At 58.4% G+C, this 25331-nt stretch overlaps 1 protein-coding gene and 1 non-coding gene across 3 annotated transcripts in view; both read right to left on the bottom strand.

Annotated features, from left to right (window-relative positions):
- Positions 1 to 353: 353 nt before the first annotated feature.
- CYTH1 (cytohesin 1) overlaps positions 354 to 25331 on the bottom strand; it is a 78715-nt gene continuing 53737 nt past the window's right edge. Inside the window, exons 2-13 of one of the 2 annotated variants that reach the window (XM_042967613.1) lie at positions 20788 to 20870; positions 19451 to 19515; positions 17835 to 17901; positions 17425 to 17543; positions 17034 to 17114; positions 16515 to 16627; positions 15425 to 15573; positions 14933 to 15045; positions 9642 to 9720; positions 6275 to 6346; positions 5480 to 5634; positions 354 to 2125 (exon numbers count right to left, since the gene is read on the bottom strand). In XM_042967613.1, coding sequence (XP_042823547.1) covers positions 2047 to 2125; positions 5480 to 5634; positions 6275 to 6346; positions 9642 to 9720; positions 14933 to 15045; positions 15425 to 15573; positions 16515 to 16627; positions 17034 to 17114; positions 17425 to 17543; positions 17835 to 17901; positions 19451 to 19515; positions 20788 to 20870 — 1175 coding nt within the window. In that variant the 3' untranslated portion in view covers positions 354 to 2046. The remainder of the gene's footprint in view (positions 2126 to 5479; positions 5635 to 6274; positions 6347 to 9641; positions 9721 to 14932; positions 15046 to 15424; positions 15574 to 16514; positions 16628 to 17033; positions 17115 to 17424; positions 17544 to 17834; positions 17902 to 19450; positions 19516 to 20787; positions 20871 to 25331) is intronic. The other variant, XM_042967612.1, reaches the window with a different exon arrangement.
- Positions 13441 to 13542, bottom strand: LOC122233833. Its single transcript, XR_006211560.1, has one exon. It is a non-coding gene; the product is annotated as a U6 spliceosomal RNA (small nuclear RNA).

Below are 25331 nucleotides of genomic sequence, written 5' to 3' on the forward strand. Positions count from 1 at the left end.
GGGCGGTTCCGGCTCCCCGCGACTCTTCCCCGGTGCCGCGTGGGCACGTCTGCAAACTGAAACACGCGACCTATGTTCCACCGGCCAAAGGCGCATTTCTCGACCTTAGCTCGACGTTGGAGGTTGGTCCCTTGTTTCTCTGAGGCAAGAGGGGGCAAGCGGTGAGCGGTCTCCTGCAGAGCACAAGACAGCGCCTCACCCGACTTCCCACGTGCGTTACCGCCGGACCGCGGACAGACGGGACGGCCGGCCGCGCGCCCGAGGTCACTCGCCCCCCGCCTGGGCGCGCCCGCTGGCCACGGCCCTCCTGCTCACGGTCACCAGGGAACAAAGGAGGCCACACACGACACAGGTGCTTTGGGCAGACGTGGAGTTTATTCGCTGCGGTTCCTTGGCGCCCGTTTCCAATGCCAAAACAAAACAAAACAAAACAAAGAAACAAAAATACAAACGAAAGACAACTGGGATGATAATTATAAGTTTTTGGAAACCCTGTCGACAACTTTCAGTCATTTCTTTATATTTTATATTTTGACAAAACTTTTCTTTTTTTTTAAACAAATACAAAATAATCTAAAAGGAGGAAAACTATACACGGATTATGTACACCTCTGATAAATAGACGAATACTGACGCAGGGGCCTCTCTGCTATCTGCCAGAACCGGAGCACGGGACCCGGCCGGCCGCGGGCATCCAGCCCAGACCCCCTTCCGCCGCCCTCACGAGCCCCGGTAGGACCTGTACGAAGTGGGGGCCCCACAGGGTACCCCGCCCAGCACCCCCTTCGTGCCCTTTTACGGAAGCGATTTCCACCGAACGGTGCCGGCGGAGCCGGGGTGGCGCGGCCCGAGGAGACCGCCAGCTCCTCTTCCGTGAGGCAGCGTGTGCGCCGCCCGGTCCCCGGCCGCTTGGGGGCGCCGGGATGGCCCGGGCCAGGCGCCATCCAGCCCGGACGAGCGGCAGGAGCGGCCCCGAGAGTCCCTGAGAGAACAGCAGGACGACTGCCTTTCGTGGCTCCCTTCACACCGTTAAGTTAGGAGGGGCGAGGCCAGCTCCAGTTGCGGCCGGCCTCGTCCCCCCTCGCCCCACCTGCCTCTCGGGGGCCCCCCCCCCCAATATGCGCCCAGGGCGGGGCCGGCTTTGAGGCAGAGGAGCCGAAGACCTAAGGCGATCGGGGAAGACCCCCGTCCTCTAAAACGAGGAGGAAGGTCGGGGGGACGGGGAGCCACCAAGTCAGAAGCAGATCAGCCGGAACCTCGCTGGGGTCACCGTCCTCACAGTTTTGGTTACTGGGTATTTAGCTCAAGGAAAAGGCTGACCTTGCATCTTAAAGCCCAACAAGAAGGATTTGGAAAGAGAGAAGATGAGCGGCCGGGACCCTCTCCTCCCCTCGGCGTCCCCGGCACTTGGAAGGGAGATGCGGGCCGCCGCAGGCCGCGGGGCACGGAGTCCCGGCCGGGTCGGAGCCCTCGCGGCACCCGCCAGCCGCCCGGGGACCTACCGCCCCGGAGAGGCCACCACGCCGGGCAGAACGCCGTGCAAAGGCGCTTTGTCTTTCTCTTTCTTTTAAAGCACAAAAATATATCTTTATAGTACGTGGCTTGTCTTCCGTTCCACTTTTTTCTCAGCATATACTAATATATCGGCACGTGTATTTTCGGTGCACGGTTGAAGGCTTCTTCACAGGGAGATAACCGAGAGGTAACCGCTTGGCTTCGAGCTCCGCCGTCAGACCTGCCGAGCGAGAGACCTGAAGGGGGCGGGTTTGCCGACGGGCTGGGCTCTGTTCTTTCCGGAGAGAAAGGCTCAAGACCCCCCGGCCGCTCGGGCATCCCCGCCCTCCCCGCCGGTGCCACCGCCTACCCTCTCCCACTTAAAAACAGACAGCGAGAGCTGAAGCCAGTGTCCAGGAATCCGGGGTGACTCCCAGCAGGGGACGCCCCTGCTCGGCAGCCCGGCCCCGCCCGTGGGGGGACGGGAGACAGAGCCCAGGGCCTCGCACGCCTCGCACGCCTCGCACGCCGGGGGCCGCTCACTGCGCAGGCTCAGTGTCTTTTCGTGGAGGAGACCTTCTTCTTCCGCGCCGCCAGCATCTCATAGAAAGGGTCCCTGCTGATGGCTGCTCTGGACACAGAGAGGGGACAAAAGAGACAAGACTGAGAACAGGCCCGGAGACGAGCCCAGGCTGGGGCTCCTGCAGGAGCACGGGTGCCCCCCGCCCCGCTCGACGGCCACCGCAAAGGCCAAGGCAGTGGGGCCAACCTCCACGGGGTCCACACGACGACCGAAGGGACGCGAGCTTCGAGAGAGACACACGGTGCGTGTGACGAGACGATTCTGGGGCGTTTCCTGCCTGTTTCTCCCTAGACTCACGGGCAGCATGGAACCGCGTTCCAGCCCAGGACGAGTGTGGTACCGGAGCTCCACGAAGACCGTGGGCGCCACGCTACCCAACCCGTCCACGGCAGGCAGTCTGTCCCGTGCACACCGACTCGACAGCCGCACAACTGGGCCGTCCACACCCTCGCTGGGCCCTCAGGGAGCGGCCGGCCAGGCCTGCTCCGCTCTGTGTGCACAGCCCGGTGAGGAGGGAGCCTGTGTCCCGGCCCCGCCCCGGAGACACCGCGCAGAATGGTGACGGCAGGGCCGGCGCGGGCGTCCCGAAGCCTTCCGCGAGCGGACTACTTTCCACACGGGCTCGCAAGCCCCGCCGACCAGGGTGGATGACCGCGCGGCCAACTGGCTGCGACCTGTTCAACCGAGGTCACGTGTCCCTGAGGAGCGTCTCCACGGCTCCTTGGGGCAGCGAGAACCGACGGTCCCCGGCACGTGTCCCGAGGGCACTCGCCACGAAGGCATCAGTTAAAGCGTCGGGAGCCACGGCGCTGAGGCTGAGGGCCGCACGGCCGCCAGGAGCGCGGCTTCTGGAGTCGCGGGCTCAGTCCGAGCACCAGCACCACCCCGGTGGCTCTGGACACTGGGATGGGCCTTGCTGTGTGCCTCAGTGTCCTCATCTGGAAAACGGGATGCCTCTACTCCCCAGGCTGCGGTGAAGGGTGAGGAGACGGCGCCCAGAGAGCACGAACAGTGTGAACCCTGCACCGGAGACGAGGCGGTGCTGGGCAGAGCGGCCCCGGGGAGGGCCTGTGTGCACGCTCCCTGAAGGGCGGAACGGTAGGCCTGACTTTGCACAACGCCCAGCTTCCCCGGCTGCAGTGCAGACTATCCAAAAGAGCAGCGCGGGGGAGGGCCGTGAGCTGCCACGGAACAAAACACGCTCCGATGCCCCCGTGATCACACAAGGGGTCCACAGCCCGTGGGCCACGCACACACGGGGGCGTGGGAAAACTGCAGAGGGCGCCTCAGACTGGCGAATCAGCTATCAGGACGACCGTCCATTCGGCTGAGGGAGTGAGTTGTATCCCTCACCTCGAACCATATACTAAAAATAAGTTCCATAAGGATTAAAGAATTAAGTGCTTTTTATAAGATGTACGGTGAAAACAGAGCGCGGGATACGTGGACGAGGGCCACTCACTGCCCAGGATGCCCAGGGCACGGCGACTCCTCTGCCCAGACCTCAGTGGAGGGCGTTTAAGTGTTTCTTTAAATGCTGGTCTCACGTGTACCATCTAGTGACCCAGCCCTTGCCTGGGGCACCCCGTGCTCGCCACAAGCGGAGGGCTCTGTCTCGTTTCTGGTGGTGACGACCGAGCGTCCACAGGGACACTGGAGCCTCGTCTGCTGGGCGAGGGTCACACAGGGCCCCTGCAGATGCCACACATCGAGGGGCGGGGGGGAGAAGCTACCAGGGGCGCGCTGAGCATGCCCACCACAGGACCCGGTCTCACCCCCAGACGTCCCGGGAGCCTTCCCCATCACTCCGAAGGGGTGGGAGGCGTGCCCAGTCACCAGGGAGCCCGCCATTCACCGCCGTGCCGTGGGGAAGCCGAGGTCTGGCGGGAGGGCAGGCGGCGCGCCCAGGAAGGCCTCCCGGGCCGACTCTGGGTGAGTCTGTCCTCTGCCCCGCCTTCACTCATCCGTTTGCTGTTTCACCCTGGCCCTGCCACCAAAGCAGACTCCAAGCTACAGTGCTCCCCCCTCAGGAGCAGGCTGTGGCCCGGGCGGGACAGCGCCCGTCACAGGGGCCGTGCGGGGCTGCAGGGCCTCAGGTCACCTGGTCAGGGCCGCCCCCCCTGGACTCCGGGGGAGTCACAGAGCCCAGTAACGGGCAGACTAAGGAAAGGGCCGGTGACGTCTGGCGGACCAAGCACCCGACGGGGAGAGCAAGGACGCGCTCTCAGAGGGAGCAGCCACACCGCACACGCGGGCACGATGGCCGTCTGGACAGGCCCCACAGAGGTCCCAGGGAGGGAGGAGGCGGCTCGCCACATGCGGACAGCCCTCGCCGTCACCCCGCACCGTGCCGCTCAGCCAGGCGGGCAGAGCCGAGCCCGGGGCCGCTGCTGTCTGTACCTCCGTAACCCTGACAACCCTGTTCCCTCCCCACAGCGCAGCCGTGAACGGTGCGAGTCGGTCTTGGGACCCTGGGTCGCACCCATGTGACTCTGGGCAAATTACACGACCTCCACGGTCCTCAGTTTCCTCCCCTGTAAACGGGACAACGTACCACCAAGGGAGACTCACGAAACTTGATGATATTTTATCTCCACTGAGCTGCCGTCCTGAAAACGAGACCTGCTTCCTACGACGTGAGAGACCAGCTGGACAAATGGCACCTGTGCCTGTCAGCCCGGTCACCCGCCCCCTCCTCGGGTCTACGAGGTGCACTTTGGGAAGCCTCGGTTTGAGGTGCTCTCTTAAACACGCTGTCGTGGTCAAGCAGCTCAAGACCCACTGAGGGGCACCTGGGTGGCTCAGTCGGTTAAGCGGCCGACTTTGGCTCAGGTCATGATCTCACGGTTCGTGAGTTCGAGCCCCGCGTCGCGCTCTGTGCCGACAGCTCAGAGCCTGAAGCCTGTTTCGGATTCTGTGTCTCCCTCTCTCTCTGGCCCTCCCCCGTTCATGCTCTGTCTCTCTCTGTCTCAAAAATAAAATAAACGTTAAAAGAAATAAAAAAAAATAAAGACCCACTGAAAAGCAGCCTGGGAATTCCAGCTCTCACACAGGACCCAGGACAGAGGCGGGCAGCACTCAACAGCCGCAGCAATAAAGCATTTGAGAGGGGCACCTGGGTGACTCGGGAGCCCGAGCGTCCGACTCTTGACTTCGGCTCAGGTTATGATCCCAGGGTCGCGGGATCGGGCCCCGTGTTGGGCTCCTCACTGAGCATGGGCCCTGCTTAGGATCCTCTCCCTCTCTCTGTGTCTCTCTCTCTTTCTCTCCCACACCCCCCCCACCACTTGTACTCTTGTTCTAAAAAAAAAAAAAAAAATTAAAATTTGAAAAGTAAATATCTGAGAGAGGTGAGAGCCCTTGTCAGGTGAAAGCAGGTCTATTTTTTCAGATGCCACCTACTTGATGCATTTAATCCACTCGTCCTTCTCCTCGGGCGTCGGGGCTGAGATGCGGTAGACCGTGTGGTTCCCTTCCACCACCCGCCCATCGGCCTCGGTCTTACAGGCCTTGATTACTTGGTCTTTGTTGTCGGGGATGTAGAGCTCGAAGCAGTTCTGAGAATCAGAGAAGAGAGGGACAGAGCGACAAAGATCTGAGAGAGCTGCCCACCGACAGAGAAACAACGTTACTTTACTCCTCAAAAGACCGTCCCGACCTCCGTAAAATACAGGCAGTGCGGATTTCCCTACGGGGAAAAGGAGCCTAGAGGTAGAAATCTGAAGAACGTAGGCTGCGCGTCAACAAGGCTGATAGCGAAGGTACCAGCCGGATACACACACGTCTGTCCTGCTCCCAACAAACCGGAAGCAGGGAGAGCCGGACGCCACAGGGATGCGGTTTAGCCCCCGCCCCTGCCCCCAGACGCGTCGCCGGACTCCCAAGGAGAGGGATCTGTAAGGTACCCGAAGGGCCTCCCGCGAGTGGCCCCATCTTGAGCGCCTGCCACTGCCTTTCAAGCAGGGACAATTCCATCCCTCGTGTGACACTCAACAGGTGACACTAAGCCACACGGACAGAATGAAGAGGTCACTTACTGACTCCTCTTTGGTTTGAACACGGAAGATAGTTTTAAAGGCAGGCCACGTTAGAGGAGCGACGCTACTTTTCAGTTCTAAGTGGATCTTTGCAATTTCAGTCCTTGTCAAAGACCCGCCACACCTGTCCCTTGTGTCCCCCTGTCCCCCGAATACTCACTGGTTTTTTGGAGTCTTCCACCTCCCGGATACTCAGATTCTCTAACGGGATGATTCCCCGGGGCTCCTTATCCTGCAGAACAGAGACATGAAGTCCTTACTTCTGGCATCACAAGCACGAGCACGCATCCTACCGCATTCCTCACCCACAACTCCCCCGGCTCCTCTGCTCCGCCCCCGTGGCCTCGAGCTCACAGATCTGCTCTAGGGCCCACACCCTACGTTCCAGAATCAGAAAAGGGTCAGAAATGTACAGGTATGGGGCCCCCTGTAACCAGAGGCCTCTGCAAGGAGAACGCCCGGGGGAGGCTCCTGAAAGACCGAATGTGGCAAGAGCCCACGGGAGGCCCGCAAGCAGGGAGCACGCTGGCCGCTCCCACTCAGGAGACCACCCTGCTTCTCTGCCTGGCCCCCCGCCTCATCTCATCAGCCTGTGTTCCAGTGTCGGCAACCCCGGGAAGCCCTGGTCTCACTCTAGGTGCCCTGCTCGGTGCCCCAGATGCCAGGGGCTGAGCTGTGTGTATAGACTCACCCCCCGCCCCATCTTCCCCCTCGCCAGACCACACCGTCTTCAAAGAGAAACCGCCTTCCTGACAACCCCACGGACATCTAAAAATGCACCTAAACTCCTGTCCGGAACAGGGCTACAACACCCCTGCCTGCCCTCGGCCCCAGTGGCCCCCCTCCAGCACTTCCCCTCTTGGCAAAGGCCGCCACACACACACACACACACACACACACACACACACACACTCTCTCTCTCTCTCTCTCTCTCTCTGTCTCTCTCTCCCTGCCTGCCAGACATCTGCTGTCAACCTTCACACCTCCCTCTCCTGGATGTCCAGCCAACTGACAGCCAAAGACTTCGTTCCAAGTTCAACAGTGTAACCGGGCACCAAGCTCCTGCGGCAAATGTCCCTGAGACTCTGTGCACTCTCGATTTGCAGATCCAGGTTCCTTTTCTTTTCCAGGGCGTGACCCCACATAACACAGGGTGTCCTTGCACATGCAGATGCCAGGAATCCGGTACTGGGATCACCTTTCTCTGTCCTCCAGAACCGGCTACCTTTTCTCGAACTGGTTTAATACTTGTTTTTTTTCCAGATACTAGCTCTCTGACTGTCTCAACCTTTCCTCTACGATAGTGATTTTATTCTCAGCCGATCTGTTCTCTTTAAAGTTTTAACTTGCTAATACGTAAGTTACAAGCCTATGATTACACAGCTATATTCTAAGTACATCATTGCGATTCTCATTTGTTTTCCAGTCTGAACCTGGGTCGGGGGGTGGGGGGTGGGGTTGGACAGTCTGTGTTCCGGCTCCTTCCACAGTCTCACGAGAGCACGGTGAACCAAGAGCAGGGCCTCCTCAGACACCTGCCGAGCTGCAGCTCTCCTTGGGGACTGCGAACGTCCAACATCAGCTTGGGGCAGATATAATGCTCGTGGACGCACGCCCCCGGTGGACAGTTTTCCCAACTGAGTTTACAGCCCAGAGCCTTCCCTGACGCTGCAGAGTGAGGCCCATCTTCTCACTCTTCCCACGTCACCACTCCCTCCCCAGTGTCAGACTTTACCGCTGGCCAATCACAAGAGGGAAACAGTTCTACTGGGTTTGCTTCTCTCAGACTCAGGGCAATGGGGAGGCAGCGGGGGCTTCACAGAGACGCCCCCGCCCCCCCCCCCACTACTGGATCCCGTCGCTGTTCTAGGTGATTCTGCGTGGAAGTTCTGCCCACCACGTTAACTGTGAGGCCCCCTCAGCGTCTGCAGAAACCTCCCTGCCTTCCGACGGCCTGGTGCAGTGCTGGCACGAGTGCAGGACTCCACGATGCCGCCAGTCAGCACCCCGAAGGACACAGGGTTCTAGAATCTCACTGCACCGCCACGGAGACTGAGCCGGTGCTCGGGCGTATCGTGTTCACACGCCTGTATGTGTTTCATTCTGACCCGGAGAACAATGAAAAAATCCAAACACGACTTTTAAGATGTCCTCAGTCTTGAGATCGTTGAGGAAAAAGGCAAAATCTGGGCTGGGCGGGGGATGGGAGGGGACAGAGAGGAAGGTACCACGCTGTTCAGAGTGGTCCTTTGGGGGTGAAACAGGCAGAAGATGACTGTCGTAGTGGTTCCCTTTCGGAACGAGTGCCTGAATCACAGGCTGATACGCACTCGCCGTGTGAGAAGTTACACCCGTATGGCGTCCACAGTGAGGGAATGCCACCAAAGGAAGCCACCTGGCAGCGTGGCCAGGAACGTGCCGGGGCCGGGGCTCCTCCTAAGCTGTGCACCCGGGACTGTCATTTTCCATTTAAGTAACGCTTGTTCCGCATTCGCTACAAAAGACACTTCCTCGTCCTCACTGCCGCAGGAGGGTCAGAACGGACACCGGCTCTCCCCAACTCAGCTGCCCTGATTCATCCAAGGCACAGGTCCCGCCACAGACGTAAGAGAGGATCGAGTTGCAGGTGGGGAGCTGGGCTGGGCCCCAGCCGACCCGCCAGGCTTTCAGGGGGCTGCATCAGAGGGAGCCTCAGAAAAGATCTTGTTTTATGATTTTCATTCTCATAGGCTCTTATTACAAGAGACTTGAGGTGCGTGGGTGGCTCAGTCAGCCGGGCGTCCGACTTCAGCTCAGGTCACGATCTCACAGTTTGTGAGTTCGAGCCCCACGTCGGGCTCTGTGCTGACTGCTCAGGGAAGCTGCTTCGGATTCTGTGTCTCCCTCTCTCTCTGCCCCCTCCCCCCTCCCCATGCTCTGTCTCTCTCTCAAAAATAAACATTAAAAATTTTTTTAAAAACTTACATGTAACACATATTTACGGTTATTATTCCACTCCCGCTGAAAACCAACAAAACGTGCACGCTTCAAGAAAACTTCAGTTTAAAGCTGCACCAGCCCCCCCATCTCATTTCACTTTCTCCTCTCTTAGGCCTTTCGCCCCTGGACCGCCTCTGCACAAAGCAGAACATCTGAATTCTCCACAACGCCATTTCCTTCACCTCCCTTTCGAGGAGGCCACAAACTCTTCCTTGGCACCTGACCCAAGTTCCCTCTTTCCAACCCGGCCCCGAACCCCATTTCTGACGCCGTCTGTCCTGTCAGGCTGCCGCCTGCCCCTCCGGGCTTCTCCTGCCCCGATCCCGGCGGGGGGACGCGGGCTCCGAGCCACACCACCTTCGCCGAGACGCCCAAAGCGTCTTCGGGGCCCCCGGCTCTGGGGTCCGTCCCGGCTCCCCCTCCTCTTCACCTCGGGTCCCCTCGCGCCCCCTTCCCCACGGCCGCCTCCAACCGCATCGGACTAGAGCGGCAGCGGCCACGCAGGCCGGGCCCACCCCTGGTCCCACAGCCGACGGGCAGACGCTCACCGTTGTGTATTCAAAGTAGTAAAGGCAGTTGTCGGTCAGAATAAACCAGCGCCTTTTCCAAGTCTTGACCCTGCCACCTGCAGAGCACAAAGAGACGCGTGAGGCCGGCAGGCCGGAGCGGGCTCCGTGACGCACGAAACCCTCCCCTCGAAGAGCGCGAGGGAGGAGGCAGCGGGGGCAGGCGCCGGGAGAACACGGAGGCCATGGCAAAATTCACATCCGTGACAAGACACAGAGCCAGAACAGAAGCGCCTTTCACAGAGTGAAAGTCCGTGGGAGCAAAGCAGAGCAAGCAGGTCGGGGGCCCCCGGAGAGGAGCTCGGGACGGCGGGATGAGAGCACGGCTTCGGGGAGGGATGCCCGGGCGAGGAGGACACGCAGGGCGGGCCTGACTGGGCCGGAGACGCGCCAGCAGGAGCCCACCGGCGTGGCGGGGACGGGCCAACAGAAGAGAAAGGGGGGAGAGGGGCAGCCCCGGCCCGAGCTACACTGCCAGGTCACCCGGCCCGGGGCACACGTGGACACACGTGGACGGGCTCCGCGGGAGGGGGCGGGAGGGAAGAAAGGGGGACTCAGACGTGTTAACCCCTTCAGGGGCAAATCTACAGGTTTCCTGGAACGTGGAACTCGGACTCCCGTGGTTTCGCCCTCTACCCCACCTTCCTGATCCGAGCGAGCTTCTACTCTGGCTTCCCAGCGTCTGAGGGCCGGTGTCCTACCAATGGGACCTCCCCAGAGTCCTGGACCAGCCCAGGCGCAAAAAGCGCTCAAGGACCTCCCCAGCCCGGGCTCCCCGCCTGGAGCTCCGGACACGACGGGCTGGAGGAGGGGCCGCGGGCCAGACGGGCGCTAAGAGCAGTGGCCGCAAGCGCCCAGGGGCCCCTTCACCCTCCGCGAGGTCTCGGCGAGACCGCAACGCGGGGGCCGCGATCCTACGCGGAGGGGGACACTCGGGGGCGAGGCTCAGCCGCGAGCGGTTTCAGTGAAGCCACGTGAGCCGTGAGCCGAGCCCGTCCCAACCCCGCCCGCGTCGGGCAAGGGGCGGCTTTCTGGACGCGAAGCCCACACGAGTCAGGCCAAGGCCTTCTCGCGCCGTGACACGCGTGCCGTTTTGGAAGCACTTCCTGCCGCCCCAGCAGCACGTGCTCTTGCGGAGACTCTGCCTACAGAGAACATCGCTCCCCCGCGCCTCGCAAAGGCCTCTGGGGTGCAGAGCTCTCCTGCCCCTCGCCAGAGGCAGCTGAGAGCAGCGTGCCTGTGAGGCTGTGCCGCCAGGTGCGAGGACGCTTCCCGACGGGGCGTGAGCACTGCCCGTCGTGTGACGGGCACGACGCGCCCAGCGCTGGTCCCGGCATCAAGCGGGACCGTGGGGCTTTCCGGTCCCTCTTCCGCCTCTGTGTGGGGGCCCGAACCCCGGGGAGGTTAAGGGACCCATCGCAAGGTGCCACGGTTCTAAGCGGCACAGACCCAGCTTACGAAGGGCTCTGCCGTCAGCACGCGCACGCTGCCCACCCGCGGGGGGCCCTGTGCCAGCGCCAAGCGAGGACGGACCCCCTGCGGCCGTTTGCCAGTTGAGGTGAGCCTGTGCCTCCGGTCCCTAAGGCCCTAGGGCATGAATCAGGAGAAAAACCGCAGGTGGAAATAGGACATGCATGTGGAAAATGGGAGAGGCTGGGCAGCATCGAAACAAACGAGGATGGCAAAGAAAACAAGGAATATATTTAGAACTGGAGCCGATATGTTATAAAAAGGAAGCCCCCTCCCCCACTCGAGGGCCTGAGAAATCGGCTCTTCTGCCTCCTGGGCCGTCATCCCCACGCAGGGCTCTGTACGCGGGAAACCTCGACCATGCTGACTCCCACGCGCTCCCCCCACAGGACCACCCAGGGGCACACGGGGCTTCGGAGGGCATGGAGGGGGGGTCAGATGCGGAAAGGAAGAAGGTGGAAGGAAATCCAGGAGGAAAAGCGAAGCCGGGAAAGATTCCCTCCCTGATTATGAAAGCTTGATTTCCCCTGACAATCTGCTGCGTTACAGAGACCTCTGCCGTGAGGGATCACGGAGGTCCCGGGGGGACATTTCCATGTTGAAAGAAACAGACATGAAACAAGCAGACAGACCAATGCGCGCACCTAGGACAGTCCCTGTGGAACTCACAGGACCCCTCCCACCCCCGTGCCGGCCAGGCGCCCTCTTCCCTGGAGCTGACAACCCCCCAGAAGGTTCTAACGGATGTCACTGTCGGGGCTGTTCTTTCTACGTGCAGCTCTCCGCTCGAGTAACGCTGGAGCACACACTTGAGGGGCTCCTCCTCTAGGAAACACATACTCCCCAAGTCAGCAAATGGAGAAGAGGTACCAACGACATGACTCGAGGGCCAATTTTGGGTTTTTAACAATAGTCATTAAAAAAGAGGAGGGAGAAAAACAGAACATGAAATACGGAGCCAAGGTCGTAATGCGGGTCCCCTCATCCCCAGGACTTCTGGGAGGGGCTTCTGGGTTTTGTCTTTTTTTTTTCCAAGTTGGCATCACTTTGAGTTTAGGAGATGCCATCTCCCTGTTTCACGCAAAGGCAAATGTCCCGAGCTGTGTCACTTACTTCCTGTCCCGGTGTGCCTTCTGCTCAGGACATACCAGAAGCACACGGCACTGGGAAGGCAGACCTCCCTCCCCTTCCTCCTCTTCTCCGCCTGAGAAATTACCGTCACTCACGGGTGCCAATTTGAATGCAACGCACATAGAATTCGCCTGGCCAGTCTTTCCGAGGCAAGATCCAGTGAATTCTCCCTCTGCGTTTATAAACCCACCCTTCGGACGTTTTCCTGCATTACTGCCGTCAGGAAAGTTTCCGTTATTCCACGGCCTGGTACCTAGCTGTCTGATGCACCGTGTGCTCGTCCTGAAAGGGAAAACGTGAACCCCCGATCCTGAGCAGTTCCCTAGGGACTGTACAGTAAGTTAGAAGCAGCATTAACACTACCACCAGCGATTAAAAAACAAAATGACCGAAAGTAACAAAATAAAACGCTGCGGCGAGTAGAGTGGCCTTGGCAGAGCGAGCGAGCAGGTTGCGGGGTGGGGTGGGGGGGGGGGGGGTGGGTTACATACCTCCTGGAGTTTGGGGCAAGGAAAAGGAGAGCCAAAATCATGGAAACATACAAATGAGGGAGAAAAGAAAATTAAAACAAAGAAATTAAACCCAACTCCTTAACCTTTAAGTGCAACGTATCAGTCATTCATGCCTGCCCGGGGGAGTCAAAATCGAAAATCGCTAGCGGGACACCCGCCACTGCCTGGCGCGTGAAGGGGGCAGCTGGTCCGAACCGCCACACGCCAGCCGGGGAAGGCAACGTCTGCGGCGCTACCGAAAACCGGGCCCCCACAATGCTACAGGTCGGTCCTCACAAAGCTAACGTTTATCAGTACATCCAGAGCCTAGAGCTGAGAGAGTCTGACGATTACCCTGGGGAAAATTTACTGTCTTTCTTCAGATGCCGACCGCTTCGTGAAGCGTGTGCAAGAACGCACACACACGTTCCCATGAATACATACGTCCATGTGTGTGCACACGAGAACACGCGTTCTTACGGCTACCTGCAAACACAGACACACACACACACCGCTGCAGGCGGCCGGAGGCCCTGCCTTCCGCAGCCTGCGAGCACACGGGGGTGAGTCTAAGCGGCCACAACGAAAACACGATGCGAACGGTCGGTTCCTGGTTTGGAGGAGGTTTAGAAAAGGTAATTCGAGGACCTGAAAACAAGTCCCACATTTCGTTAATGTTTTTTCCTTTTAAAAATACAGGATGCCTCATGAATTTACATGCCATCCTGGGGCAAGAGCCAAGATCTTCTCTGCGCTGTTCTAATTTTAGCACCTGGGCTGTCAAAGCTACCACTCAGCATTAGCACCGAAACAAATTTCACTGGAGGGGAAGTAAATCCAAGCTTGGGTGTACTTTCCAATTTCCAGTGGGTTTCCTCTTAGCTCGACCCGCCGGGCAGTAAAGACACAGAGCAGGACGGCGGCCTGTGGGGTGAGCGACTTTAGAGCCTTATCTTCAAAGGTTCTACTGGCTTTTGAACACGGGAGAAATGCCGACTCACTCGAGAGATGGTCAAGCCTCTGACCAGCGCTTTGAGGAGAATTTATAAATTAAGTCATTAGACCGAAACACAAGGACTCGGGACGTGCTTTTTAAAGGAAATAGAAACCCTACCGCTGCCTGGACTAGTCAGAAATGAAAGATTCCGTCTCAGCGGCTCCCAGAGGGGTCAGAGCAAGAGAGAAACAGCTTCTGACTTCACCGGGACTAGCGGCTGAAATGGGAGAGGGGGATCATTCTGGCAAACGCCTCCTGACGATGAGGGAACCGTACATCAAAAGGCGGAGGCACGAGAAAACGGGAACGTACGCGTTCTCTCAGGCCCAAAACACCGCCGTGACTATGTCCAGGGGCCCTCCCCCTGTTCTGGAACAATTAACGAAATAGTCACGTGTGGGCATGAATGTCACGAAAACCCTACTGCTTCTCCTTTTGGTGACTCTGCCACCTGCACACGAGGCAGGACCACAGACCTCAGCAACATGGCCTCACTTCTGGCAGAGGGGAAGATGAATACTTTTTTTTGTTCTTTTTGGGAAAGGGAAAAAAAAAAACGTTAGGGGGGCTGATTTGGCTGGAGAGGAGGCGGGGGCGGGGGGACCACTGCCCGAGAAGGAGGAAGACCGCTGTGGGTGGCGCTGCAGCCAAGGGCTCAGGTTTGCCATGCACACTGCCTGTGGGAGCCGGATGCAGGGGGAGGTGATGATGCGCTGGGGGGGAGGGGGAAGCGGGAGCACCAGATACGCTTGGTGTGACGGCAAGTGAAGAGACGGACGCCGCTGGCCACCCTCCCGGGGACTGAGAGGGCAGAGAGACGAAGAGGGCCAGGTCCTCTGGGAACTGCCTCGCAACAAAACCTGGTCGATCACCTCCGCGGTAAGACCGTGGAGCGTGTGCCCACGGGGGCCGTGTTCACGCAGAGTGAGTCTGTCCCCAGCGGCATCTACATATCCCACGGGGGCACTGCGCTGACCGTGCGTTCGCTTCCCTTCTGGAGACAGAGCTTGCTGGGAGAGTGCGAGTTCACGGCAACTCGTCTGCGCTCTCCATAGCGCCTCCTGTCACCAACCCCCACCACCCCACAGCATACGTGTGTGTGTGTGTGTGTGTGTGTGTGAGCGCATGCGTGCGGCCGTCCTAAGACTCTGCGTCGGGAGTCCTAACCCAGAGTGCGTTACTTACCGAGTTTCAACAGCCAGCCTTCTCGGTCTGGATTGAAGAAAGTGTGGGTGAGGTCATTCCCGTCGTCTTCTGGGATTTTAAAGGGTTCGTTTTTTATGCTCTCATACAGATTCTGGGATAAAAGAGGACACTGCATGTCTCTGGTTCTAGAAGGATCTTCCCCCCCCCTCCCTTTTCTCTTCATTCACGCAATAAGCACGTGTTACGGGCCACACGTCTGTTAGGCACCGAGAACAGCAGAGCGTGACCAGTGCTGCCTTCGGGCGGCTCCCAGGGACAAAATAAGTAAGGTGCCTCGTGGATAATTAAGAAAGAAGGAAAGTAGCCGGACTTGCACTCGCGCTTTGAGATTCAGACTCCTAAACCACTGCCCTGTCCCCCAGCGAGCCCCCCGGCCGGCCACACTGCCCGCGCCTTCACGGAATTCACCCACTTAAGCGAAAGGCCTTTCTCCTGTCCCCGTCCCTGTCTCCCGGTCAGAGCGCGCTCACCCGGAGCAGCTCCTCGGGCAGATCTCCTCCGTCGTTGATGCCGCGATTCATGGCAATGAACCTCTCCACGGTGGGCTTGTCTTTGACGTTGGGGTTGTGCAGGCTGGTGTTCAACATGATGATGGCAAACGAGAGGACGTAACAAGTGTCTAAAGAGAAAAGCAAACAAACGATCAGAAACATCCCACCTGAGGGAACAAGAAATACCCAACGAGATCAAGAACACAAGACGTGCTCTTGAAAGAACGAGACCAATCCACACGCCCGGACGCCCTCTAACTGAAAGTTACGTACCACTAACCAAAGGGGGCGGGACACAAAACGGCGCGGCGACTGTTCAGGCCTTAAAGGGGAGTATTTTTCAGATCGCTAAAGGAGAGCGGGTACTCCGCAGACAACCCGAAAAACAGCACAACGTAGAAGAAAGAAAACACGGAACACCTACGATGCCACCACCCGGTGACAACTTATTTCCTCCATCACACGAACGAACGGACGTGCCCACCGGCGGCACGTGACTAATGTACCTCAGGACGCACCCTCCTGACGGAACTGGAATCGGAACAGACACGCTGTTTTGAATCCTGCCATTTTGCTAACCTTTAGCATCCTCTCGGGGCAATAAGACCTCTTTTTGTACGCATAATTTTTTTTAGTTCTTTTTTTCACACCGAGGCAGAGCGGACGCACAGCGTTCCAGCAGTTTCGGGCGCCCGGCACGCCGCACGTTACTCCCGCCTGTCACCACAGCGGGATCACGGCGGTACTGACTGGAGTTCCTATGCTGCGCTTTCTAGTTACAAGATAAGCCTCTCGAACTTCTAGTTACAAGACAAGCCAGCCACGGAGATGAAGAACGTGACTTGTAGTGGTTGCAGCACGTGGCCTAACTCACAGACACTAACGACGTAGATTCCCACCCCCTTATCCCTCCTCCCTGGGCTTTTGGATCCTTCCCAACTGCTTACTATCGTAGCCAACGTCTAAATCCGCGTTCCGGGCGTGAACCTTTCGTTTTGGGAACTGTCCCGAGCCGAGGAAGGATCTCGTGCAAAATGGCGGTCAGCACCGGGGAGCGGGACTGCCCTACCTGTGGACTGGAACACGCCGTTATTGCACCGGCAGTACCGCTGGGCGAACGCCTCCATCATCCGGTCGATCTTCTGGGCCTCTCCCGGCAGCCGGAAGCTCCACAGGAACTGCCTGAGTGGTGAGGACGGGCTGGGTCACTGGGCTGCGGCCCGGGGAGACCCCCACCTTCCGCAGGTACGGCTGTTAACACTCCCCGTGGATTTGAATCCCAAGGGACGAAGGGAAACCTGCTGGCTGCTGGCTTCTGAAGCGCGCCAACTACTGACTTCCTGCTCTAAGACGGGGAATCAAAGGGTTTTCCAAGCCGAAAATTAGAAAAAAATTCCACGGGGCGCCTGGGTGGCTCAGTCGCATAAGCGTCCGACTCCGGCTCCGGTCACGATCTCACAGTTCGTGGGTTCGAGCCCCGCGCTGGGCTCTGCGCTGACAGCTCAGAGCCTGGAATCTGCTTCCGATTCTGTGTCTCCCTCTCTCTGTGCCCCTCCCACCTTCTGGGGCACCCTCCTCAAACACTCACCGTAACGCTTGGACGAGGTTAAGGTCAGTGAACTCGTGTAACTCCACAAACGCGTGAAGAACCTGGATATTAAACTCGTCTCTATCAAGAGAAACAAAAGAAGCGGGGGGGGGGCGGAAGTCAGGCACCGATTCTGAGAGTCAGGCCGTCCCCAGCCAGGCAGTTTTCCATGCCGAGTGCCACGGTCCCGTGGGCTCCGCACACACGGCAAGGAAGGAGCCACGTCCCTCTGTCCCCACGACACCGCGACGCCAGCCACCATTCCCCAGGAGAACCCTCTCGGTGCCAGTGTGGCTACCGCTGCCGTAGGACAAGACTCTCTTCAAGGGCTCAGAGCGTCCCGGAAGCCCCGACCAACCCACTCTGCCACAGGTGTCTCTCCAGGCCTTACCTCTCCCCCAGGTAGTCACCAATGGCTGTTTTGTTGAGGCCTTCCCCTTTGTACAGGAACTGGGCGAGGTCCTCGCAAGCATTCTTCAGCAGGTCGTTCTCTATCAAGAACTGAATCCCCTAGAAAAGGCAGCACAGACGCCAATGACGCTCACCCGGGAAACATCCAGAAAGGAGGCGGAAGGGCAGACAAGAGCGGGTGTGGGCACTCTGGACACACGGGGAGCGTCTAGTAAGTACTCGGCGGCTGACACACGGGGTCGGGGGAGCCCAGCTGAGGAGCCACGGCTTAGCGCGGACCACGTGACGCGTGCTCTACAGAAGGGCAGGGAGCTGGGACGGGCGCCGCGGACTCTACCGAGCGCCGCAGAGACCCCGTCGTAGAGCCCGAGGGCTCCGGCAGCACCTTACCTTTTTAGGGTCCATGTTAAACTTCTTCCTGCCCATGGCCACCTGCTTGTTCCTCTGCATGTTCTTCCTGAAAAACAAGCAGCATGGCCGTGTTGGTGCGCCAGGCGGTCGGGAAGTTCCGAGAGCCCGCCATCGTCCCCGCCTGCATCCATCCGCCGGCTCACAGGGATTTCTGGAAACCCTACCCAGGAAAGCACGGGCCCACGTAGGGCTCAGCGTGGCAGGTCGGCTGGAATCCTGACCCTGACGCCACGTTCATTTGCTCCTTCTACCCCACCCGTTTCCTTTTTTTTAACGTGACTTTTAAAGAAACTTTATTAAGGTCGCGCGTACATATCATACGATAAACCCATCTTAACTGTACATTCGAACGACTTCTCGTAAGCTTACGAGGCGGTGCAACCATCACCATAACCAGCTGTAGAGCATTTTCACCACCAGCAAGGGTGCGCTGTGTGAGCTCACCGTGCGTTACCTCCCTCCGCCCGTCCCTTTGCCCACGGGACAAAGGCCCGTGGCCTGCAGCCGCCTCCCGTTGGCACCATGTGACGTCAGAGCGCAGGAAGCACTCCCACACACGCCTTCTTCTGCGCACGCGTTCATCTCCCTCGAACGAACAGCGGGGCGCTGACCTGCCGGCCACGGCACGGGCGTCAGCCTCACGTTACAAGAAAGTGCCACGCCGTCTCCCCACGGCCACGCGACTCTGTCGCCAGCGCTCGCCGACACCAGGGACCCCCGGCCCACTCTCCTCTGGGCCGTCTTCTCGTTACCGATTAGCACGTGTTCCACACACACATTCTAGAGGCAGATCCTATTTCAGACACGCGTCTTGCAAATGTTTCTCCTGGTCTGTGGCTTACCTAGTCCTTTCTTTTCACAGCATCTTTAAGAGCACAAGCTTTACATTTTGACGAACCCTAATTTATCCGCTGCTTTAAAGCTACAAATTTTTGTAATGGCAGGTAAGAAGGTTATAGTCCCAAAGTGACAACGCGGGGCCTGAAAGTGATGAGCTGGCCACTTTCTGCAGAACGCGGGTTACACTAATCTCTAATGGCACCTCCCACAGCCGCTTAAAATAACAGAATCAGATGGTCTTAGGAAGCCAGACAGGGGACTTAGGCTTAGAAAAATACAGACGTGTAGTGAGTTAGAAACAGCCCCGTTATCGCATTAAGTACTTAGAAAACGGTCTGGGAACCCCATTCAAAATTAAACTCTGGAGTCACTGACGCTTCACGTGGTTAACCCGCAGACGCTCCTGGTGTGGCGCTATAATGTCCTGTCTACGCGCTCTCCTCCTTGGAAATGGTGCGGGCAGCGTTAAGCTTTTCCTTGGCACAAAGGGAAAACAGAAACTCTAAAATGCGAACACCACGGACAACGAGGGAAGAAACGGCAGTGACCACAGTCATTTAAGGGCTATTTCAGGCTTTGGGGGCCTTCGGGGTTCCCTGGCTCCACCCCTGCACCCTGCAATGATGTGGAAAGCCCCCACGGTCAGAGCCCCCGCACTGAAGGACCCCAGGGGGTGCGTGTGCTTGCTGGGGACCGAGGACAGAAAGCGCACTTTCTCCGTCCGTGTGCCGCCAGCAGGGGCTGGACAGACTCACCTTTCTTCTGTGGACCCCAGGGTCTCGATTTCATTAGCCACGTCTGCTATCTCATCCTTCAGCCTCTACAAAGCAGACAGTCCGGAATTACCAGGGGGGCCTGGCGTATCTCCTAGAGCTCCCCCCAACCAAAACAAGAGCAAATAAACCAAAACGAAATAAAGACAAACCAGAAAAAAAAAAAAACCCTTAACGTGGAAACAGTGGGAAGTTCATCTGTTCGACAAATATTTATGGCGCTCCTGCCAGGAGGGAAGCGTTCCGGGGAACCAAAGGTGAGCAAGACGGCCCCCGACCTCGAGGAGCTCACGGTCTAGGACAGAACTTCTAGTCGTGTGCACTGTGCAAAACACAGCCTTCCCACTGAGACACGGCAGCCCGGATACAGCCTCTCGGAGCCCGGCAGGTGTCAGGAGACTCGGGAAGAGCTGCCCAAACGCCCAGGCTGCGGGGCCGGGGGTGCTTGGCCCGGGCCGACACTGCCGCCAAGCGGCCGGCAGGGGGATCGTCCGTCCCACGCTCCGGCCTTTGCAAGGCAGGCAAGCAGACCCTCGGACTGGACGGGCTGGACGGGCGCGGTGAAGGGGGCTCTGAGTGAACGTCTGCTCAGACTTCCCGGCATTTATCAGTGAAACAGGAATCCGAGAATTTGCGCAGATGATCAAAGATCGTGAAACCACACCGGAGCAAGTCTTTCCTCTCCACACTGGGCAGCTCTGGGGTCACAGGGTGTGTCCCCTCCCCGCCCTCCCCTCTCCCGAGCTCGAGCTCCCTGCCCCGAGGGCTAAAAGAGCCCAGCCAATGGCTTCTATGACCGACTTCTACAAAGCCTGGCAGTTACACCAAGGGGCTTGGAAAAACTCTGGTGAAGCAGCCATGGCTGCCTAGGCGTCTCCTAGGGACCCGCAGCCACGCTAAGTCCCGGGTGAGCAGGACCTCATTCCACCCTCACGGCAACCTATCAACGCGCGTCTTCGTTGTCAAGTTCAAAGAGCCCGGATCCTCGTGTCTGAAGTCACTCCTCCAGAAAGAGGCAGCGCCAGAACCAGACGCGGGTCCGGGCCTGACCTGAGGTCGGTGTTCCAAGCGCCTGAGCCTCACCCACACCCCACGCGGCAGCGCGGGCTCCACTTGGGGGTCACCTAGGACGGCGGACCGGCCGGGCGGGGCCTTCCCAACCCCTCGAAGAGTCCACTTTCTCACGGGCGGAGCCGAAGTGACCGTCAGTAACGAGGCTCGGCCCCGGGCCGTGGGGGGGGTCAACTCCCGACACCTGGTGAGGAGGCTCTGGGAAGGACACCTGTCACACCGCACGCGTCACTGCTGGCACCGCCTACCTGAATGTCGGCCAGCAGCTCCTGCTTTCTCCGCCGGATGTTCTCCAGCTCCTGACGCTCCTCTGCTGTCAGGTCACTGGGAACTACAAGAAAGGAGGGAAACGTTACTAAGAGAGCTTTGTCACCAAAAATAAACAGACTCCAGAGACCACAAAAGGACAAGGACACCACGGCAGCAGCGAGAAGCCCGTTTTGGAAACGGGGACAGCTCTGGCTCCCGTTCGTTCGTTCACCGGCTTCACCAAAGGAAGAGAGCACCCCGATGAGAGAGCCGCTCCGCTCCACGAGCGCTTGCCATGGAAACGAGAGGGAAAAGGCGGCCTGAGGTCAGATGAGGTTGGCCAGGGATGAAAGGACTGTCAGCCGAGCCCTGGCCATCTTCAGCCCTTACAGTGGGGGCACGTCAGGCCCCGGCGAGCCAGCCTCTCGAGGCCTCGGCCCCCTCGCCGGGCCCACCCCGAGCCCCGAACCACTTCCGTGACACCTTAAGTGGGGAGGGGGCAGCGGCCGCGAAACCACGTGAACGCTTCGGTGCCATTGCTGGAGGGGGAGGGGACGGATTACACACGTACAGAGGAAAAAAATCTCGAAGGGTGTACCCCCCACGGAGTGCTTAACTCTGAGGACTGGGTCACGGAGACTTTTCTCGCTGCTTTATGCCCTTCCGGTTGAGCATGGTGTTTTTAGACTTATTTGGAGAGAGAAAAGGAGACAGAGAATCCCAAGCAGGCTCTGTGCTGTCAGCGCAGGGACCAATGTGGGGCTCGATCCCAAGAACCGTGAGATCATGACCCGGGATGAAACCAAGAGTCAGCGGCTCCGCCGACTGAGCCACCCAGGCGCTCCTGTTTGATTAGGTTTCAATAAGCTCTCACCCTGAGAACAAAGTGCCGAATTCACAGGCACGGTTCTCCCCACGAAGCACCTCTTCCTCTGAGACCGCCTCTCCTCCTCGCCCGTAAGCACAGGGACGCGGGATGGAAGCCCGCGGGTGACCCTTCTGAACGTGCTGCGGAAAGCCACACGGTCCGTGGGGAAAACGAGCGCTGGCAGCGGGAAAACCGGGGCTCAGATCCCGGCGCCAGCCCACCACACACCAATCAGGGTCACTTTACACAAGTCACTTGGCCTGTTCGGGCCACACGCTGTCACCAGCAAAGCAGGCGCACACCCTCACCCGCTTCATCGGGCTGCGGCACGCACGGAGTCCAACGGAGAGAGTGCCTCGCGCCCCGCCCGGCGTTTAGCGGGAGCCGGAAGGTGGTGGCTTCTGCTTCCTTCGGGACAAGAGCAAAAGGCACCCCCGTGGCCTGATGCAGGCGCCAGCGCTCGGATGCCTGCACACCCACGCAGGCGCCGAAACGCATCAGAGCCACACCACGTGGTACAGGAGCCACGGCCACACGTGGCTACGAAGCACCTGAGATGTGACTGGACCAGTCTGAGATGGACGGTGGGTATAGACTTTACACAGAAAGGGAAATATCTCTCTGATAACGGCTGATGTCGATTACATACTGAATTCGTAACTTGATAAATAAAAGATGATTCTAAGTGGCTCTCACGCGGGCTACTAGAAAGTAACGCTGCATATGCAGCTCATATCACGTTTCTTTTTGTGTTTAATGTTCACTTATTTATTTTGACAGAGAGAAAGAGAGCAGGAGTGAGTCAAGCATAAGCCGGGAAGGGGCAGAAAGAGAGGGAGAGAGGCTCCCTCCCTAGCAGGCTCTGCACAGTCAGCGCGACCGTGACCTGAGCCAAAACCGAGAGTCGGCGCTTAACCGACCGAGCCACCCAGGTGCCCCTACGGCGTATATGTTTCTCCCGGACAGCACGGAGCTGGAACAGCAGCCCTGCTTGAAAGCGTAGGACCCACGACTCTCTTTCGAACCGTGACACCGCAACTTTACGGCACGCAGGGGCCAGTTCCCTTCCCCAAACGTTTCATGAAAATCACGGAAGACAACACAAGAGGGTAGAAGCAACACACACAACGACGATACCCACAGCACAGGTAACTTAGCTCCATTAGGTAAGCTGGCTTTTCGTTTTTCTACCCGGCTTTCCCCCACCCTTGTCCAGAAGTGCCCAAATTTTAAACTTCCCCAAGACGCACTGAAAAATGCACTTGCCATCACGACCCGATCTTCTCCACACACGACGATACCAAAACCGTGCCTTCCCCATGCGAAGCCCACCGACGCCATCATTTTACCCTTCGTTTTCTTAACGGTGGCCATGAGGTCACAGCAGAACTAATGCATGGGGTCCCACTAACGCTAGAGGCTGCAGGATTCCGGCGGACCCCCGAAATCCAGGCTGGGTCACCCTCCAGGAGTGGCCTGGCTGTGTCCCTGAGAGCCCCGAGGGAGTGCTCCCCTGTGAGTCACAGATCAGCTCTAGTCAGAGCCAACCCTACTTTGAGAAACCACACAAAAGGCGAAACACAGATCCTCCCTTCTTGAGAAAAGCAGGCTTTAAAGGAGTTCATTCTAACGTTTCTGGATTTCACAGAGCAGATTTTCTAATCCACGAGGACCGGAAGGTCCCTTTAAGAAACAATTTCCGGAGGTCCTGGAACACAAACATTCGTTCTAACATAACAGGTTTTGAAAATTTGAGGCGACAGTTCGTTTTTAATAGCCGTTCCAGGCTTTGAGTTTGAAGCCAGAGACGGCTTAATCAGATCAGCGAGTCCCTGCCCAGGCAGAGGCAAGACTAAGGTCCTCAGAATGAGGCTGACGAAAACCAGAACCATCGTGTAGAAAATCTATATCTCAAGAGCGCTGTGCGCCCCGAGAAACCGATTTTTCTCGTTCCACATGGAAACTCTCTGTGGCTGCTCTGTTTTCAGAACCTCAGCACCCAGCTGCTCTGGGTGAACGCTCACACACGACCGTTTCTCTAGAAGGCCACCGTCTAGTTTCTGTGCTCTAAATTCAGAATGTGCTGCTGGCCCTCCCCCTTCCAAGGTACTATTTTAGAAACAGTAAAGGCATTTTTACAAAGCTATAAGCCTATAAGCCTACAACATCAAAGACTACGGGGAGAGGGGCCACTGGCAGAAGAGATTTCAACGAACTTCTGGGACAGAGCAAGCAGAGTGCCGACCCCTTCTGGAAGGCCTACTCCGCGTGTGCCCACCACTGCCACGTCCACAGCACCCCGCACACCGAAGATCTTGCACACGTATCCGCCCGAGGCAAAACAGGAGAACTGGGCCAGCAGCTAGGCTGGGGGACCTGGGTGCTGTCCTACAGCAAAGGAGGGCCGCGCCCAGCCGGCCTGAAGCAGTTCCCCCCCTCCCAACCCCACTGCACACGAGGCCCACCCCGCACGCGGAGCTCCCATCGAACCTGCCCCGTGTCTTTCCTGCACCCACGGAGGCAGCGGAGCCCACGGCCCGAACAAGAAACAGCAAAAGCCCACCCTGGAGCGGAACAAAAGAAAACTTGAAAAGAACAGAAAACCCTGAAAGAGGGACAACGAAAGAACACACTCCTAGAAAATAAACGTTTTTTTGTCCCCCCGCCAGAAAAGGGTTACAAGATAAAGGTGAGGTACTCCCGCAGAATAAAGAGTCAAAGCACTTGAAAATAGCAGCAGAAACGGACTCAGTGTCCTGAGGTCTTTACAAATCCCACAGAGAAACATACGTTGTCAACGTTCAGAAGTTGGAAAACAAATTCGAGAACTGGAGGATTAAGGAGGATCCTAGAACCTCCGTGAGCAGGAAGGGAAAGGAGGGTGTGGCTGGTTCGTGCTGGACCCTGGGAGACGGGAAGGGCTTTCAAGGGTCCACACGGGAACCACTCTGACCCTAGAATTCTCAGTCAACTGGGAGGGCAAAATAGAATCATTTCAGACAGAGGAGGACTCCACGTTTATCCCCCCGTGCTCCCTCAGGGGGAGGAAAACGTGTTCACAAGGATGGGGCTCCCTCGGGAGCACACACCCCCACACGCATGGACGGAATGACCGGATCAGAACAAGAGACCGATGACGGGCTGCGAGAGCCGCACCCCACAGAAGCAATGGGAAGGCAAGGGAGGGGTCCTGGGCCTTCCCTCCACAGCACCAGGACGATCACTGGAAACAACAGAGAAAACGACACCGAGGGGGAATCACGAGGCAGCCACGGCTGGCGGCAGGCAGCGGAAGGTAAGGGGAGTCCACTGGACCTGGGCTCCCGAGGGGGGAGCCCAGCAGAGCACACGCGGGCTCCGGGCCGAGCCGCAGGAACATCCTCGCGACGGTGCGGCGTGCCCGCCGTCACCTTGCGGAGCCGGCCTGCACACACAGCACAAAGGCTAATGGAAATCACGCGGTACCTGCAGCGAAGGCCGGGGGAGGGGCGAACGGAAAGGCAAGGAGGGCGCCAGGCACCTGCTTACAAAAAGCAGCGACAGACCTACAAAGTCGGGAACGAGAAAATGACGTCGGAAACGTGCGAATGGAAGTTCCAAAGGTGAAAATACAGGGACCAACAAATGGGACAGGGGGAAAGTGAAGAGGAAGAGGACACACGGTGAGAGAGGTCA

Source organism: Panthera tigris, chromosome E1 (genome assembly GCF_018350195.1).
Source record: "Panthera tigris isolate Pti1 chromosome E1, P.tigris_Pti1_mat1.1, whole genome shotgun sequence".
NCBI classification, from domain to species: Eukaryota; Metazoa; Chordata; class Mammalia; order Carnivora; family Felidae; genus Panthera; species Panthera tigris.